The following is a 16408-nucleotide window of genomic DNA, read 5'->3' on the forward strand; positions in this document are numbered from 1 at the left end:
GTCTCCATTTAGTAGACATGGAGAGAGAGCTGCAAATTTGCTAGGAATGGTACACACAGATGTATGTGGACCAATGTCTACGCAAGCCATGGGTGGATTTTCATACTTCATTACTTTCATAGATGATAGATTTGGATTCGAATATGTGTTTGATGAAACACAAGTCTGAGGCCTTTGAAAAGTTCAAAGAATATAAGTATGAAGTGAAGAAATAAACCAAACACAGTATTATAATTCTTCGATTAGATCGAGGTGGTGAATACTTTAATGGAGTGTTTCTAGATTATCTCAAAGTAAATGATATAGTCTCCCAGTGGACTCCTCCAGATTGGTATCTGAAAGGAGAAATCGAACTTTGTTAGACATAGTTCGGTCCATGATGAGCTATGCAAATCTTCCAGTATTCCTATGGGGTTATGCATTGGAAACCTCAGCATATTTACTGAATAAGGTGCCTTCCAAAATCTGTTCCTCAAACTTCGTATGAGATATGGAAAGAAAGGAAACCGAGTCTTAAACACGTTAAGATTTGGGGATGTCCAGCTTATGTCAAGAAAGTTGACCCAGATAAGCTGGAATATCGATCCGTAAAATGTAGTTTTGTGGGATATCCTAAAGAGACTTTAGGGTATTACTTTTACACCGATCATCGGGTGTTTGTCTCCAGACATGCTACCTTCTTGGAAAAGGAGTTTATCCTTGAAGGAAACAGTGGGAGCAAAATTGAACTTGATGAAGTTCAAGAAGCACAAACTACTACAGATCGAGTGGAAACACCTGTTCTGACTGAACAACCTTTTGTGGAACAGCCCATTCATAGATCAGGGAGAGTGTCTCGCCAACCTGAGAGGTAATATGGCCGTGTCATTGAGAATGACAATGAGTTGTCGATCATTGATGATGACGACCCTGTAACCTATAATGAGGCTATGAGTAGTGTTGACTCAGAGAAATGGCAAAGTGCCATGAAATCCAGAATGGAATCTATGTATACGGTATACAAAAGATAGATTATAGCAGATGGCCAGGTGGAGACCTATAAGGCCAGGCTTGTGGCAAAAGAATTCAAACAAAGGCAATGGATTGACTTTGATGAAACCTTTTACCTGTAGCCCTGTTATAATCAGTTCGGATTTTGCTTGCGATTGCTGCTTACTACGACTATGAGATCTGGCAAATAGCCAGATGGTTTTCTTTCCAAGAGAAATGAAAACCTAGTGTGTAAGCTGCTGCGAACCATATGTGGTTTAAAGCAAGCTTCTCGAAAGATGGAACATTCGTTTTGATGAGACAATCAAATAGTTTGATTTTATCAAAAACGAAGATGAACCATGCGTCTACAAAAGGGTTAGTGGGAGCGCGGTAACATTTCTTGTATTGTATTGAAATAGAGTTGACACACATAACAACATAGCAGACCCACTCACAAAGCTACTTTCTGAAAGTCACTTTGATCGTCATAAAGACTAGATGGGTATTAGATACCAGAGTGATTGGCTTTAGTACAAGTGGGAGATTGAAAGGAATATGTCCTAAGTCCAATCATGTATTAGGATTTAGGAATAACTTTTTATGTAATCTGTTTTGATTTCATTGATATTAATAAAAGACTTGTTTTGTTTTTATTACGGGCTCTATCTATTTAAGTGTTAGTGTATGATCAATAAAGGATCTACCCCTTCCAGTGAAGGAAGCGAATGTTCAAGGCTGATCCACTTATGCTAGTTCAGGAATCTCTGGCCAGAGTGAATGAAATTAGAAAGGAGTTTCTAATTTGCATAGAACTACGCATAGTAAATGGTAAGCAAGTGATTAAATTAGATAGGCTTGACACGAGAGCCATGCCTTGTATTTAATCGGGACATTGTAGGGTAGAAGGAGTTTATTGTACGGTAACTATTCACTGAATAGGTTCTTGGTATTCTAAGCAGTGAATTCATGTTATCCGGATAGTCGCGATATGCCGAGATGTATCCCTCACGATGTAGAATAAATGTGATTAATTAATTAATCATATTTAATAAATTAGAGAATTTATATAAATAATGATAAAATAGTTTTATTATTATTTATTTCTACTACCGGCTTAATATTGAACCTACAGGGTCACACCATAAAAAGAGAATGATTTAACGGTGGAAGAATTAATTAATAATGGCTAATAATTATTTATTTGTGAAATAAATAATTAATTGGAAAATTTAATAATTGATTAAATGAGATTTAATTGATTATAAATTAATTAAGAAAAGTTCTTAATATTATTAATTAAAGATTTAATTTTTGGAAATTAAATCAAGAGAGAGAATTATTTTAAAGTGTTTAGAAAAATGATTAATAATTAAAAGGTGTTTTAATTATTAATGGGAATAATAAATGGGATAATAATAATATTATTTATGGAAAAATTTCAGCTGAAAATTTTGCCTATAAATATACTATTATAGACCCTATTTTCATTATAACCCCAAAAACCCAAAAAGTTTGGAAAACCCAATTCTCTCCACCTCCTTCCTCCTCTTTAACATCGTTTTCTTGGTGGATACCGGTGGAGTGCTTCACACTTGAGGAGCAACTGCTAAGGATCTCTGATCGTTGTCTCCGAATTATTTTAAAGGTTGGATTCGATCGCTATGTTTTTACCACGATTTATATGCTTTTATTTGGATTTTATATGTGTAAAAGTGTTTTGCCATGCCCCCGCTGCGTTTAAAATCCATCAAATGGTCATCAAGACATGTCTTGATCTGCACAGCTCCTTCTGCATTTTCTAGACTGCTGCACCATAAATAAAAGCGACACCCTTTTTCACAGCCTACTTGCACCCTCTTACTGTCATTTGTGATGAAATGCAAAGCTATCATCTCTCTAATTCCATACTCTCTTACCACTTTCCTGAACTGCTCAATAGATGCAAATTTCATCCCAACCTCCCATTTTACTATCCCTTCACTTTTTTCTGGATTAAATACTTTTGTTCTCTTTTTTCTTTTATTTCTAGGTGGAATGCCAATGTATCCTTGTTTGATATTTTCATCTTCACTTGAACTTTCATCTGACCTTAATTGATCACTGTTGTAGTCATTCTCATCATAATCACTCCCCTCACTATCAGTATCAGGTATAATTTGTTTCCTCACTTTTCTTTCCGCCACAAGCTGTTCATCACTTTCGTTATCAGTCTGCCCCTCATAATCTAAATCTTCAATGTCTTCCTCACTAAATTCATCATTATCATTTAAAGGCTCTTCTACTTCTTCAACATGTTCATCTGTCTTATGAGCCCCACTACCACCAGCAGAACCAGTAACATCATCATCAATTATATCATCAGTAGTTGGTGGTTTATCAGTACATTGATTTTGATGATCCACATAAACATTCATTCTTTTTAATGGTAGAGACGACTTAGTTAAATCCCACCAAAACCCCATGGTGATGTAAGTAAAGAGTAACCCTTGAAGTCATTCCTACATAACAAACATTATATAATATCTATTACACACTTTTATTACAAACAAACGAAGCAAACAACAAACACAAGATGATTTTCAACTGAATAACTAAAATATTTAATCAATAAAGCACAACCCAATATGCATGTTACACATACATTGTAAGTGTGTATATATCAATATATACCTTATACAGTGCTTTGATAATAGCAAAATGTTAGTTATTCTTCAATCTTTCACAATCGACCCAGAAACGCAAACAATCAGTCGATTCGAAGAAAAAAAAAATCAGGGTTTCATTTCTTCCCGTCTTTCTATTCCTGCTTCTTCTCACTTTTTTTGATACCGACGGATTGTCTTCTTTTATTTTCTTTTTCTTTTTTTAAGTTGGAGATTCGCCCGTGTGTTGCACAAGTGTTTCCACATCAACGCCAACTCAGCATCTGGCGGAAAACTTAACATTTTACGTTAAGTTTGACCAACTTTTTAACTGACTTTAACGGCTTAAACTTTTTATTTAGATCGGTGATTAAGATGAGTAAAAGTTGTAATCAATGACTAAACTGAGTAATTTGACCGCAATCAGTCATGAACCGGAAATTTATCCCAATTTATTAGTTACGTTTAAGGTTCCTGACTTTTTTTTCAGTTTATTTATTTCAGAACCAAATCGATCCCACCTTCTTCGCTGCAGACTAACCTCGATTTAATTTCTGCACAACATCGTCATGTCCACTTGCTGTTTAATTAACCTAATTAGTTTATGCTCTTATGTCAAAAGGAAAATTTTCTATTTCTTTTTTCTACTTACACACACTAACAAACGTAAAGAAAATTAAGTAAGATATCACTATATATATGAAGAGGTGTTGAATATGTTAAGAGGAATTCCGCAAATCAAAACAAAAACACAAAATGAGTACACAAGGGGGCATATTGAATTCTGTGTTGTCATGAAAACTGGGGGGGAGAACAGGAGAAAGAACCTGAGTGAACAAGTCATTTTCTTACCTAATGTTTGCGTTAATCAATGGAAATTATGTTAGTACTCTACTCACTCTACCATGCATAGCTAGCTAGCTAGCCTCGCATCCCTTTCTGTTTCTACTACTAAATTAACCTAATTATTTTTTATATATCAAATGCGCGCGTACACACACTAGCTAGCTAGCTAGTAGCTATGTTAAATTCCCCCATTACAAGTTTCCAATTTTGTAAAATCAATAAAATGTACTCTAATATCAGTCACCGGCCACCAGCTAGCGATTCTTTAGCAACACGTAAAACCCCACTTCACAGTGAAGCTCCTTCGGTCTAGTATGATAACGCGATAAATTAGAGGTCTACTCTATACACATTAATATATATATATATATATATATTTTTAAAATATTACATTATATTTATATAATACTAAAGTAATTTATGACTAGTGTAATTTGGACCGACCTTGAAGCATCTTTCTTGTTTCGGGGAAGCACTTTATATTATTTCCATCATGTCATGTAAAAGGTTCTAGCTCATTTACTAGCAAAAAAACAGGTTCAAGAAGTCCCTTCTTGATTTTATGTTCGCTACAACTTTCTTTTTATCCCCATATTACCCATTACTATTACCGCAAAACAGTGATTGTTACCGGTATATCATACCGTAAATAATCTTATTAATACATCTATAAACATAAGTTTCATCAATAATTCTATTAAACATGTATTAAATTTCTTTTTATAATATAATACTCATTCCGTCCCTTTCAATTGTTTACATTTTTTAGAGAGCGTCCGACACGTCTTTTAAGGTACATATAAAGTATAGTTTTGTAATTTTTTTTATAATTTTATTTTTCTGAATAAAAATTAAAACATTCAACTTTTATTCAGAAAAAAAAATTATAAAAATAAGTTACATAACTATACACACCTTAAAATGTCTGTCGGACACTTACTCACAAATGTAAACAATTGAAAAGTACCGAGTAAGATATAACAATAGCTTGCTTTTACCGGGACACGAACTAAATTGACCGTATCCTTTGCAATAAATACTTGAGCGGCGGGTTTATGTAAGATCATTTGCTTTCATTTGAACGAAGCACTACTTTCATCACTAACTTTTTACTTAACGCCAATTTGGTCATGTTTAGTTGGCTTCTCAAGGCCACAAGAAAATTATTCAGACAGAAATAAACAAAGCATTCTAGACGCAGCTCCATAAAACAAAACAATTAAGCCTATATGACAAAAACAAAACATTTTTCTATAGTTTTTTGTTGGATTGTTTATAAAAATAAAATGAAGAATCAAGTTTGTAAAGAAAACTGGGGGGTAACGTCATGTTTGGTTGAACGGAATAGTATGGAGTGTTGGAGAGTGATGCAGATATATGTTCACTGCAGGACTGGTCAAGCCGACATGGAGAATGCACGTGGGACCGTCGCACGTGTAAAGATAATTTCCTCAATTCTATAAAACTATAATCCAGGTTAGCGTATATATATTATACTCAATTAAAAAATCGAAACTAATATTAATTAAGGTTTTGTTAGAGGAAGTATTTGGTATAACAACAATTTTGCAGGTTGCTGAAATCACGAATAAAAATGGGTATTTTGTTAAGCACACGAAAGTTATAGAATAAATATTGTGACCGGTCTTGCTGATTAATTACTTGAATACCATATTCTCTTTTATCTGAACTTTTTCTAAACCTAAAATAAGAGGATTCCGTACTCTATTTATTGTGATTAAAGTCACACGTTATTCTTAGAGAATAAATTATCTCTAGATGGAGAACAATTTTGTTTGATCATCAAAGTTCAGACCCGTCTACTATGGCTTGAGCCCAATTAGCCTCATAACTGTCATGGCATGAGGTGAATTCATTTTACGAATAGGCAGAGGGCATCTATGGCTTCACACATGCGATCCCTATGAACCTTTGCACACACTATAACTCCATAAACATACTCATGTGACTTCTCCTAGAAGAATTTATGCTATGAGCCCTTATTTTTATGTAATAACGATGCACCCACTTAAGAACTAGACTCGCTAATCTTTAATATTGACGTTGTGTACTCATAGGAGCTTTATCTGCGAGTTTTCAAGTTGTTGATATAGGAACATTGGTCGCCAGATAGACTCGATATTAATAACAATAACCCCTTTACATTGTCCCTGGGTCGGAAGAGCGCCCTGATTTAGATGAATTTCTTTCGTGAGACTTTATATGATCCTTAATTGGGCTCATAACTCCATCATGATTGAGCTCATTACTAATTTGGTTACAATCCAAATTCCGTTGGGCATGTTTAGTAACATGTCAAAAGTAGGCATAACAGGTTTATAACTTAAACATGTTACTTTCTCCGTCTCCTTCTTAGTATACATGTGCGGTGTGTCACTGAGGTTAAAAAAATATAATTTAGTTGAGAAAAATAAGAAAAATGATTAAGGTGGTGTAATATTTAATGTATAAACTAAGTATAGTGGTAGAAATGTTTCGATGTGAGCGAATAATAGTTAACTTTAAACTATAAAATTTTACTATTTTTCGAATGCAAACAATTGAGAGAGACATTTTGAAAAGAAAACTATGTATAATTAAACTGAACAGAAAAAGTAGTATTTTACTTTGACGATATGTATATCATTAAACCTCTTTAAAATAATAAGTTTGAGATCGAGAAAAAAAATGTACTTAAGTGAATTTATTTCCTTATTGAGAATAAAAATACATTATCTAAATATTATGGTGATATCAAAAAACATATTATTTTAATAAAATTATATATATTCATGGAGGTAGAAACATACATTGATTCATCACATTTCACATCACATTTAACCAAATCATCAAATTTAAATCGATAATTTGTTTAAATTTAATCGGTGATTTATGTATATTAAATCTCATATCACAACCTACGTACATTAATTTTTAATAGAACTTGATCGATTATGTTTAATGTTTTTCATTTATATTCATGCAGCTTCACTTTGTTTTTAGTGGTAGCTAAAACGAAAAAAGATATTCACTGTGCATTGTTAAAAAGCATCCGGGAAGGGGGTTTTCAACATGGTCGGTCGGTGTCACTGTATACATCTATCTATTATTTTTATAATAGTGCAACATCAACTAATATCAAAAATAATTGTTATTGATAGAAATCGAAATTATGCCAACTATTTATAAATTAAAAATATCAACCACTTGAAATAAAAACACTTTTGATTAAATTTTTATAACATTAAATATTGAGTTAAAACTTATTTATTTACACGAGATGTCTTACATTTCATTAAGTTTTATATTTATTTTAATATTTATATAAATTTGTTATCCTTATAATCTGCAGCATCAAATTTTTGGGGAAATATTTTATTCAAAATTATTCTTTTGCCCATATATTTTAATAAATATAAAAAATAGTTGTGAATCGAACATATGCCAATTATTTGCAAATTAAACATATCAACCACTTGAGTTAGAGACACTTTTAGTTAAACTTTTATAACATTAAGTATTGAGTTAGAACTTATTTATTTACACCAGGTGTCTTGCCTTATATTAAATTTTATATTTATTTTAATATTTATATAAACCATAATGATTTTAAACTTGATTGAATAACACATTTCGATATGCTAACTTTACATTTATAACAAACATATGACTTCAACCAATTGAGCTAGAAGCTCATTTGGTTAAATTTTGATTAAATCAAGTATTGACAAGTATTGAGTTACATACTTTTTTCTTTATTTTGGGTGATTAAACCTATATAATTTAATATTTATATAGAATATAATTATTCTAAAACTTGGATAATTAGTTGATTACAATATAATAACTGTATACTCATGTGCAACAACGGAATTATAATTTTTTTTTTTAATTTATACATTCAATAAATAACTTCTTGTTGATAATATCTTACCATATAATAATAATTTATTAATTATCGAAAATCGGATAATTAACTCACATCGAGATACTAACTTTATACTCGTGTAACAACTAAGGGTATAATCAATGTGAGTCGAGTCGAAAACTGTCAGGCTCGTATTCGACTAAAAATATTCGGGTTCGAGCACAAACTCGAGTTCAACCGAACTTTAAATTTCAAACTCAAAATTCAGGTCATAAAAAGTTCGATAGGTTCAAATTTTTTTGGGAAAACATATAATTCGAAATTAATATTTTGTGCCCTTATTTGAATAAATATGAAAAAATATTATTGACTTGTAGACATGAACCTGTGACACCTATATTCAATTATGTGACTTCGATCGAATGAGTTTGAGTGTCATTTGATTATATTTTGATAATATCAAATACCGAGTTATATATTTATTTCTTTATATTGGATTGCTAAACGTATATATTCTAAAACTTGAGTAATTAGCTCACTACAATATACTAACTTTATACTCATGTACAACCATGTGATTTTAATAATTTTTTTATTTATAAAAAATTAACAAATATTAAATAAATAACTTGTTGATTTTATGTTACCATATTAACTTATTAACTTATTGATAATATATTACCATTTAATAATAGTTTATTAAATATTGAGACTTGGATAATTAACTCACTTCGAAATACCAACTTTACAACAATTAAGGGTATAATCAAGCCAAGCCGAGTCGAAAACTTTCAGACTTGAACTCGATTAAAAATGTCTGGGCTCGAGCACGAGTTCGGTTTCACCCGAATCTTAAATCAAGCATGAAACTCGGGTCGTAAATAGTCCTGTAGCCTCAAGTTCGGCTCGAAAACTTGAATCAATTTCACCAAATATTGATAAAAACTCGAAATATGATAGGTTATACTCGAGTTCGATTTTAATAAATATATAAATTATTAAATATTTAGATAAAAATATATTTCTATTAAAAATAATATCGGTTCGATAAGACTCGTGAAACTTATGAGTCGAGTAATTTAAAGTTCAAGTTCGACCGTGCAAAAAAATTTACTATTTTACCCCCATATTTTGATAAACATGACACCTAATCATTATAATATTTTTGGTATCTCCGGTTGAAAAAATCATTGAGACTTGATAGAAAATCATTATTTTTAATGATAAGAGTGCACTCAAAACTTTACATTCGCGACACAATATAAATTTAAGGATATTCGTCATCACAATAGTCCTTTTAACATAAAACACATAATATGGTATGAAACAATACGTAAATATCGTAAAAATACATAAAAAATAACATTTTTTTATAAATAAAGTTAGCCCGTGCCTTTCACGGCTAATAAAGCTAGTTACAAGATTATAGGGTAACAATAATTTTAACATATAACACAGTCGAATATATGGGGATGTTTAAATAATAATGAGATAGTATCATGAACAAGTTTCGAACTTTAGAAATGAAATCTAGAGTTTCGTGATGACAGGGATGAGCGCTTTAATTAATAACATAATTGATGAAAGATTAACGTAAAGCTTCGTTTTCAAGAATCGCCGCAGAAGATGTTGTGTAGATCTGGAAAAGGGAGAGTTCCTGATTGATTAAGATAATGAACATGTATATGTATATAATATAATGAGGGTTGTAGTTTGAACAGGTAGCCAGTCTTCAGTCCAAACCTTGATATAGGGGATGAGAATGACCATGATTAAATATGTACTTAGATATGGAATTACGACAAAATGAGGCTGTCAAATCAAACATGGAGGAGTGTTAGTTGATTACGATTCGTAATAACACTCAAACGTTTGACACCAAACATTAAGGTCCCCCTCTCCCTCATTTTGTTCCAGGCTTGAGAGTTGAGACGCTAAATGCATCAAGTGAAGGATGCGCAATGAGAATTTACCGTCTCATTTCTTTAAGCTTAAATATACAGACAAGTCTCATGTTATCATTTAAAAAATTTCCGGTTACACGTGACATATCAATATTTGGAAAATGATATTAAGAACTTTCGTAACATTAATTTACCTAAATCTTATAAGAAACTCGTAGAAAATCTGAGACAAAATCCGTATTAGATATCATCGAACTTTTCAAGATAATCTAACATTATAACTAAGTTAATACAATCTTTTTTTCTTATCTAGTGAAGAAATTCGGAAGCACAACTTGGTGAAAAGAATTTAACATTTTCTGTTTCAAACTTTTCTCATTTCTTCATATTCTATTAACTCGAAATTCATGGTCGAAGAACAGTATGTGATTCAGCAATACAACACGTGAGAGCTCCATCTAACTCTGATTTTTCTTCACCTGTCTGCACTTTGCAGACATTAATTAACAGGTAGTAAAAAATCTGAAATTAGTAATATTATTACCCTCCTTTGTATATATTTTATTAGCCACATACACATATGTAGCAAAAACCTTTATGTAGATAACTGTTTTAATGGCAACCAGACATAAATATAATTGTGCTACTTTAACATAATAAACCGTGTAATTTCTGATGTGTGCGTGTGCAATTAATTAGCAAAATTATATAATTTCTAATCTCCATTGTATTGACCAGCTATTTTAACTTAAAAATTCTTAGTTCAAATAAAAATACAACCTGACTAAAAAATAACAAATGGATCTTCTTAAAGAGAAACAAATTAAGAAGCGCATTACATATACAAATCGAGGGAAGACATGGTATACACTTTGGCATCCTATACATAGTCCGCTTGCATCAAGTAGAAGTTTACGTACAGAAAACACCAATGCGGGCTCAACCGCCGTTTAATGAACAGCAAAAACCAATTTACAGCCTGCTCCTGCCAGTAGGACTGTAGGAGAATTAACGGAAATGAATTTCATAGAAATGATTGGAACCAATAGCTTAGAGAGTAATATCAGAATAAGATTCAAAATAACAAAGAAAAGACGCTCCCTCCGGTAAGACTTCAAATAAAAAGACAATCCGATTTAGCGAAAAGATAAAACTGGAAGGACAGCATATTTTCACAAATTTAGCGAAAAATCTTAATTCATACTTCATTTAAAGTGTACCTTCATCATTTAGATCCGGGCAATCCTTTAAGTACATCCCTTAAAGCATAGTAATGGTTGTCACACTTGTGGTCTGATAGTATGTTGCTCGACAGTAGAATCTTCTGAAAATGTTCACCTGGATGTCTTTTCCAAAGTGTGAAGTAATCCGCCGCTTTTCCATGGATGGATCCAGTTTCTGTGTCAACATGCCTTCTTACGCAGTAGACAGTACCTGGTACAAACAACTCAGGTACTTTACTATTATCTTCCTTCTTAGGAACAAGGACTATTCCTTCTGATACTGTAGTTGGCGAGCCACTGGGAAGTCCAAGTGAGTCCTTTTTAGCAGGAATCTCTGTTTCCAATACAAGCAGAAAGAAATATAAATTGTAAACTTGGTAATTCTAGATATACGTACCGTGAGAAGCCCAGCAACTTACAGCAACAGAATGTTTAACTTGTCATTGTTACAAGTATGTAGCAAGATTTGTAACATTCTTAGATGAATCATATGACACTGGTAAGAATAATCTACATTTACATAATATAAATGTTCTTTGGTAAATTTACCGAGGGTCACACTAACCAGTAATATACTCCATAGTATGTGTGATTCTGAATTTTATGTGAGAAGAACGAAAGAAGCAAGAATGAGAAAGACGCAAGTGAAGACGCTTAATTTGCAAAGTCCTTTACAAAATCATGTTTAATATGATGTTACATTTTGTTAAAATGTCTTACTTACATCACTTGTTTATTAATATATTATGCCGTGTCCTGTACCCGTACCCGTGTCCAAAATAGGACAGTACCCAGAGTCCCCAAGTTTCAGATTTTTCCAGTCTGACACTCTGACTGATATGTGTCCAACAATCTGAACCCAAGTCAGAGTAACAAAGATGACAATAAAAGAAGAGTGTTCCGATATTTTGCAGTATATCATGCATTCACTAGTCTATGAACCAAAAGGAAAAGGAACTTATTAAAACGTCATTTGATAGTTGGTACTGTACTATAAAGACATAGTACCAATTAACATGTACAGAGATCAGCCCTCAACAAAAAATTACTAGGGACCAAGTGAACTAGTGAGAAGACAGGACTCACCCAAAAACTTTGAATTACTCAACTTAGCATAATCTGCAAGTTTTCGTGCAACATCTTGAACAGAAGATACGACTTGCTTTGCATTTGTAACCAAATCAGTAACACCTCGCCACTCTTCCTTTTCAAGAACACCCATCCTGTTCAAAAAAACAAACAAGGTGAATCAAACTCAGTGGAAATCTAGGTTGATAGGAAACCCCAGGAGTAATTCAAGAGAAAAACTCGAAAGAAAAGAAAATAAGGTCCCCAACACATGTAGAGTAGCTAAAAGTTTTAAACATGTCAAAGTAATCTATATTACATCAATATAATGCCAGGTAAAAGGACATTTTGAAAGGATACCTAAAAGCAGGATGTTAAATAAATTTCATGTTTCAAACAAAAGATTTGTCGAAAGTAACTTGTGCCAACTAAGGTTGGAGCAAAGATTCTGCCACTCATAGAGGACTAGATTCTAGAACAGCGAATCAAAATCCCTGTGCTTTGCCTGGTGGCAATGACATTCTTTATATATAACTTATAACATATGCCTGAACCACGTGCAACAGGACCTTGGGTTTTCTGACTTCAAAATTATGACAACTAACAAATTTTCTATTAATTATTACTGGAATATATACACCATCCACTACAGACTAAAGTTGAATATTTATAGTCATACATGGTAAAAACTTTACACTACATGTTTACACCCCTAAGAATATAAAAACATGCTGTCATATGTCAGGATGTTATCTTATCTTATACTAACAAAAAAACTTTTATCAAACACAATTTAGAACAACTGATACTCTTTTTGTGTATTGGAGGAATTAGAACACACACACACACAAGGTGATATTCTTACCAATCTGTCTGAAGAATTTCATTTCTCAGCCTTGTTAGAGAAGCTACACTTAATCTTGGAATAATATCATCCTGCATATAAGAGAATATTGAAGTTACAAGGTCCACGTTATAACTTGCTCACAAGAGAAGATAAAAAGTGAAGGATAAAATCAGTGGAAAATATATGAAAATGAACTTAATTTTATAGAATATCCTAAAAATGTTAGTTATTCGTTCTACCCACGACTTGATGATATACCAACCTGCATTACAACATTTCTAACATAATCAGAACATCCATCTGCAATTTCTCTGGAGACACAAGGTGGAGTGCCATATCCAACGGCTGATATAATGTCAGGGCTGAACCCCAGCTGCTTGCTTGATTTTTGACGCATCATTATTGCTAATAACGAGGCTGTAGCCCCTCCAAGTGAATGACCAACTAGCCTTAACCTAAATCCCTGTTAATGGATTAGTCTGCTGCTCTGATAAACAAATACATGTTCAAAATGAAGAGCGGTAAATTAGATAAAACACCTAAATCAAAAACTTCACCACCTGATGATGTTCAAGGCAATTATTAATAGTTCCCAGCTCGTGACTTAGAAACCAACCAGCCGCTTCAGCTGAGCCAAAATGGGTTGAAAATCCTTCTGATAAAACTTCTTCATGGCTTGAAGACACTACGTCAGTAATTAAATCTTGGACTGCGTGAGTACCACGAATTCCAAGGATCACAAGTTTTTTACGCATGTCAACGCCAATGTAATATCCTGGCCTCAAAACACTCGAGTTTTTGACAAATTTCAGTATATTGCTTTCACGAAGCATGCTGTTTTTTGCAATGGCTGCAACACTGTCCTTATAGGTCCCTTTTGCAAGTTCAGTGTGATATATAAGATCCTCAACCTAGAAAAAAATATAATTAAAACACAACCATTTAAAGAATTAGAGACAAGATGACGTCAAAAGATCCTTCAAAGACGCAAAAGGTGAAAATTTAGGGTTGGGAGCTGTAAATTTTGATCAAGGATGTTGGTAATTACAGTTGAATCACATGAAATCTGCACACCCTTGACTTCCTGGAATGGCTCTGTGGATGCTTGGCGGAGGTATAAAAGATATAAACCTAGCGTAAGATCACTTAAACACCAATCCTGCACTCCAATCTTACTTCTTTGAATGCTTGAGATAATCTCTGAAACGGTTCTACTACTTGGCGGAGGTTTGTTTTCAAAAACATTTCCTGCAAAGTGTACCGTATCAGCCTCTATAATCTCTAGCAACTAAAAAACAAATACATATATATATATATATGATAACACCAGATCCACACAGACACTTTGTTGCCAATATTACAACAGCAAAGCTACCATTGAAATGTGCAAAGAACTGATTTTGTAACAAGAAAAAAGGACAAACAGACCTGCTGGCAGAGCCCGCTTCAACATTTGTAAAGCTGGTTCTAGTGTCTTAGTAAACCAATCAAGTTCCAAGTTCCATTCAGAGTCCGTTTTCTTCTCCACTTTAGCTACATTTTTTCCCTCATCAGAACCAAAAGCTTTTGTCTTCTCAATATTGGAGCCTTGTGACTGATATCGAGTAATAATATTATATACACTCCTCCTACACAACTCACATTTACTTAAAGAGTTTAACCTAAAATCTGCACAAACAAAACAAAAACATAAACTTTGTAAGCCATTCACGAATTCGCCGTAAATACAGATAAAATAAGTTTCTTTTTGGTGTTAACTAAAATGTCAAGCCAGTTTATATCCAATAGCAATCATCTGTTAGTCAGATTAGCTGGTTTGGTAATTAGCAAACACGATACTACAAATCACGAGTCTCGGTAATGCAGATGATCTTTGTATTGAAGGCTTATTGAGCTTGTAATTAAACCAACAACAACGTCAATCAAGAACACGCAATAAGTATTTAAATTGTTACAGCATTGTTTGTAAATTACAATTCTTCCCACTTAACACTGTTCCAATTTCAATATCCTAATTAAAATATTCGAAAGGCCCCAATAGGATCATATATTTAACACTCCCCTAACACTGGGTCCATCTTTGGGACATTAATTGACTTTAGTATCCACATTAAATTGTGAGAATGTTGGGGGTGTCTGGGAATCGAACCTTAGTTCTCCCGCTAGCCTAAGCTCTGATACAATATTGTCTGGTACCATGTTGAGTAATAGCTCATCTAAAACCTTAAACCTTAAGATGTTAGATGAATGTCCCAATACGATCATATATTTAACAATACATACAAAACAAAAAGAAATATTCATCAATTATATTAAATTGCACACTTAAGTAGCACATAATTAACAATACGATATAAAAAACAGAAGCAATCAATTAGAGAGAGGGAGGGAGGGTGAGAGAGAGAGAGAGAGCTAGAGAGAGAGGGGGAGAGGGGGGGCTGTAAATAGTACCGATAGAGGATAAGAAGCGCTTCATAGTAGATTGAAGAAAGAGTTACAGTGAGTAATTGGTGTGCGTATAGACTGATGTAATGAGTGGGAGCAGCGACGCTGCTAGTGCTGGCCGGACTAAAAGTTTATCGCCGACAAACAAGAATTTTAAATACTTCGGTAAAAAGAAAAGAATAATAATTTAATTTCGTGAATTTTTTACTGCTCTCAGTTTGCACCCGCCGGGTCTCTTTGATCTCGTTAGTTTAGTCGATTTTTATAATTACACGGAAACTTAAACTTCCCCGTAACAAAGTTACAACTATAAGTTCTAAGATAACTAAAGTATATGTGTTTGGTTTATTGATATTAGCCTATAAACGGTGCATCGCACTGATTGCTTTTAACAATCGATAGTTTTTAATAATATAATTTTCAATAGTTGAAAAATAAATTAAAGAATAGAATAAATTATAACAATATATATTTTATAATAATTTGAGACTTGACTGAAAATAAATAATATAATATAATATGTTGTTCACAGGACCCGAGCCCTGAACCTGTAGAAATTGTTAAAATAAAGAATATAAAAGTTTAAATATAAT

General features: G+C 32.8%; 1 protein-coding gene across 2 annotated transcripts; it reads right to left on the reverse strand.

Annotated features, from left to right (window-relative positions):
* Positions 1-10936: 10936 nt before the first annotated feature.
* On the reverse strand, positions 10937-15971 carry LOC141684613 (uncharacterized). Of its 2 annotated transcripts, none has more exons than XM_074489667.1 (9): positions 15822-15971; positions 14799-15038; positions 14419-14618; positions 13931-14281; positions 13633-13833; positions 13389-13459; positions 12542-12678; positions 11453-11789; positions 10937-11229 (listed from the first exon to the last, which is right to left on the reverse strand). In XM_074489667.1, exons 1-8 carry the CDS (start codon positions 15844-15846, stop codon positions 11458-11460), a joined length of 1557 nt encoding a protein of 518 aa, XP_074345768.1. In that variant the 5' UTR covers positions 15847-15971; the 3' UTR covers positions 10937-11229; positions 11453-11457. The 2 variants fall into 2 exon arrangements, with proteins under 2 accessions (XP_074345768.1, XP_074345769.1); XM_074489668.1 differs by lacking the exon at positions 15822-15971 and adding an exon at positions 15520-15798.
* Positions 15972-16408: the final 437 nt, after the last annotated feature.

The sequence above is a fragment of the Apium graveolens genome, chromosome 9, assembly GCF_009905375.1.
Source record: "Apium graveolens cultivar Ventura chromosome 9, ASM990537v1, whole genome shotgun sequence".
Taxonomy (NCBI): Eukaryota; Viridiplantae; Streptophyta; class Magnoliopsida; order Apiales; family Apiaceae; genus Apium; species Apium graveolens.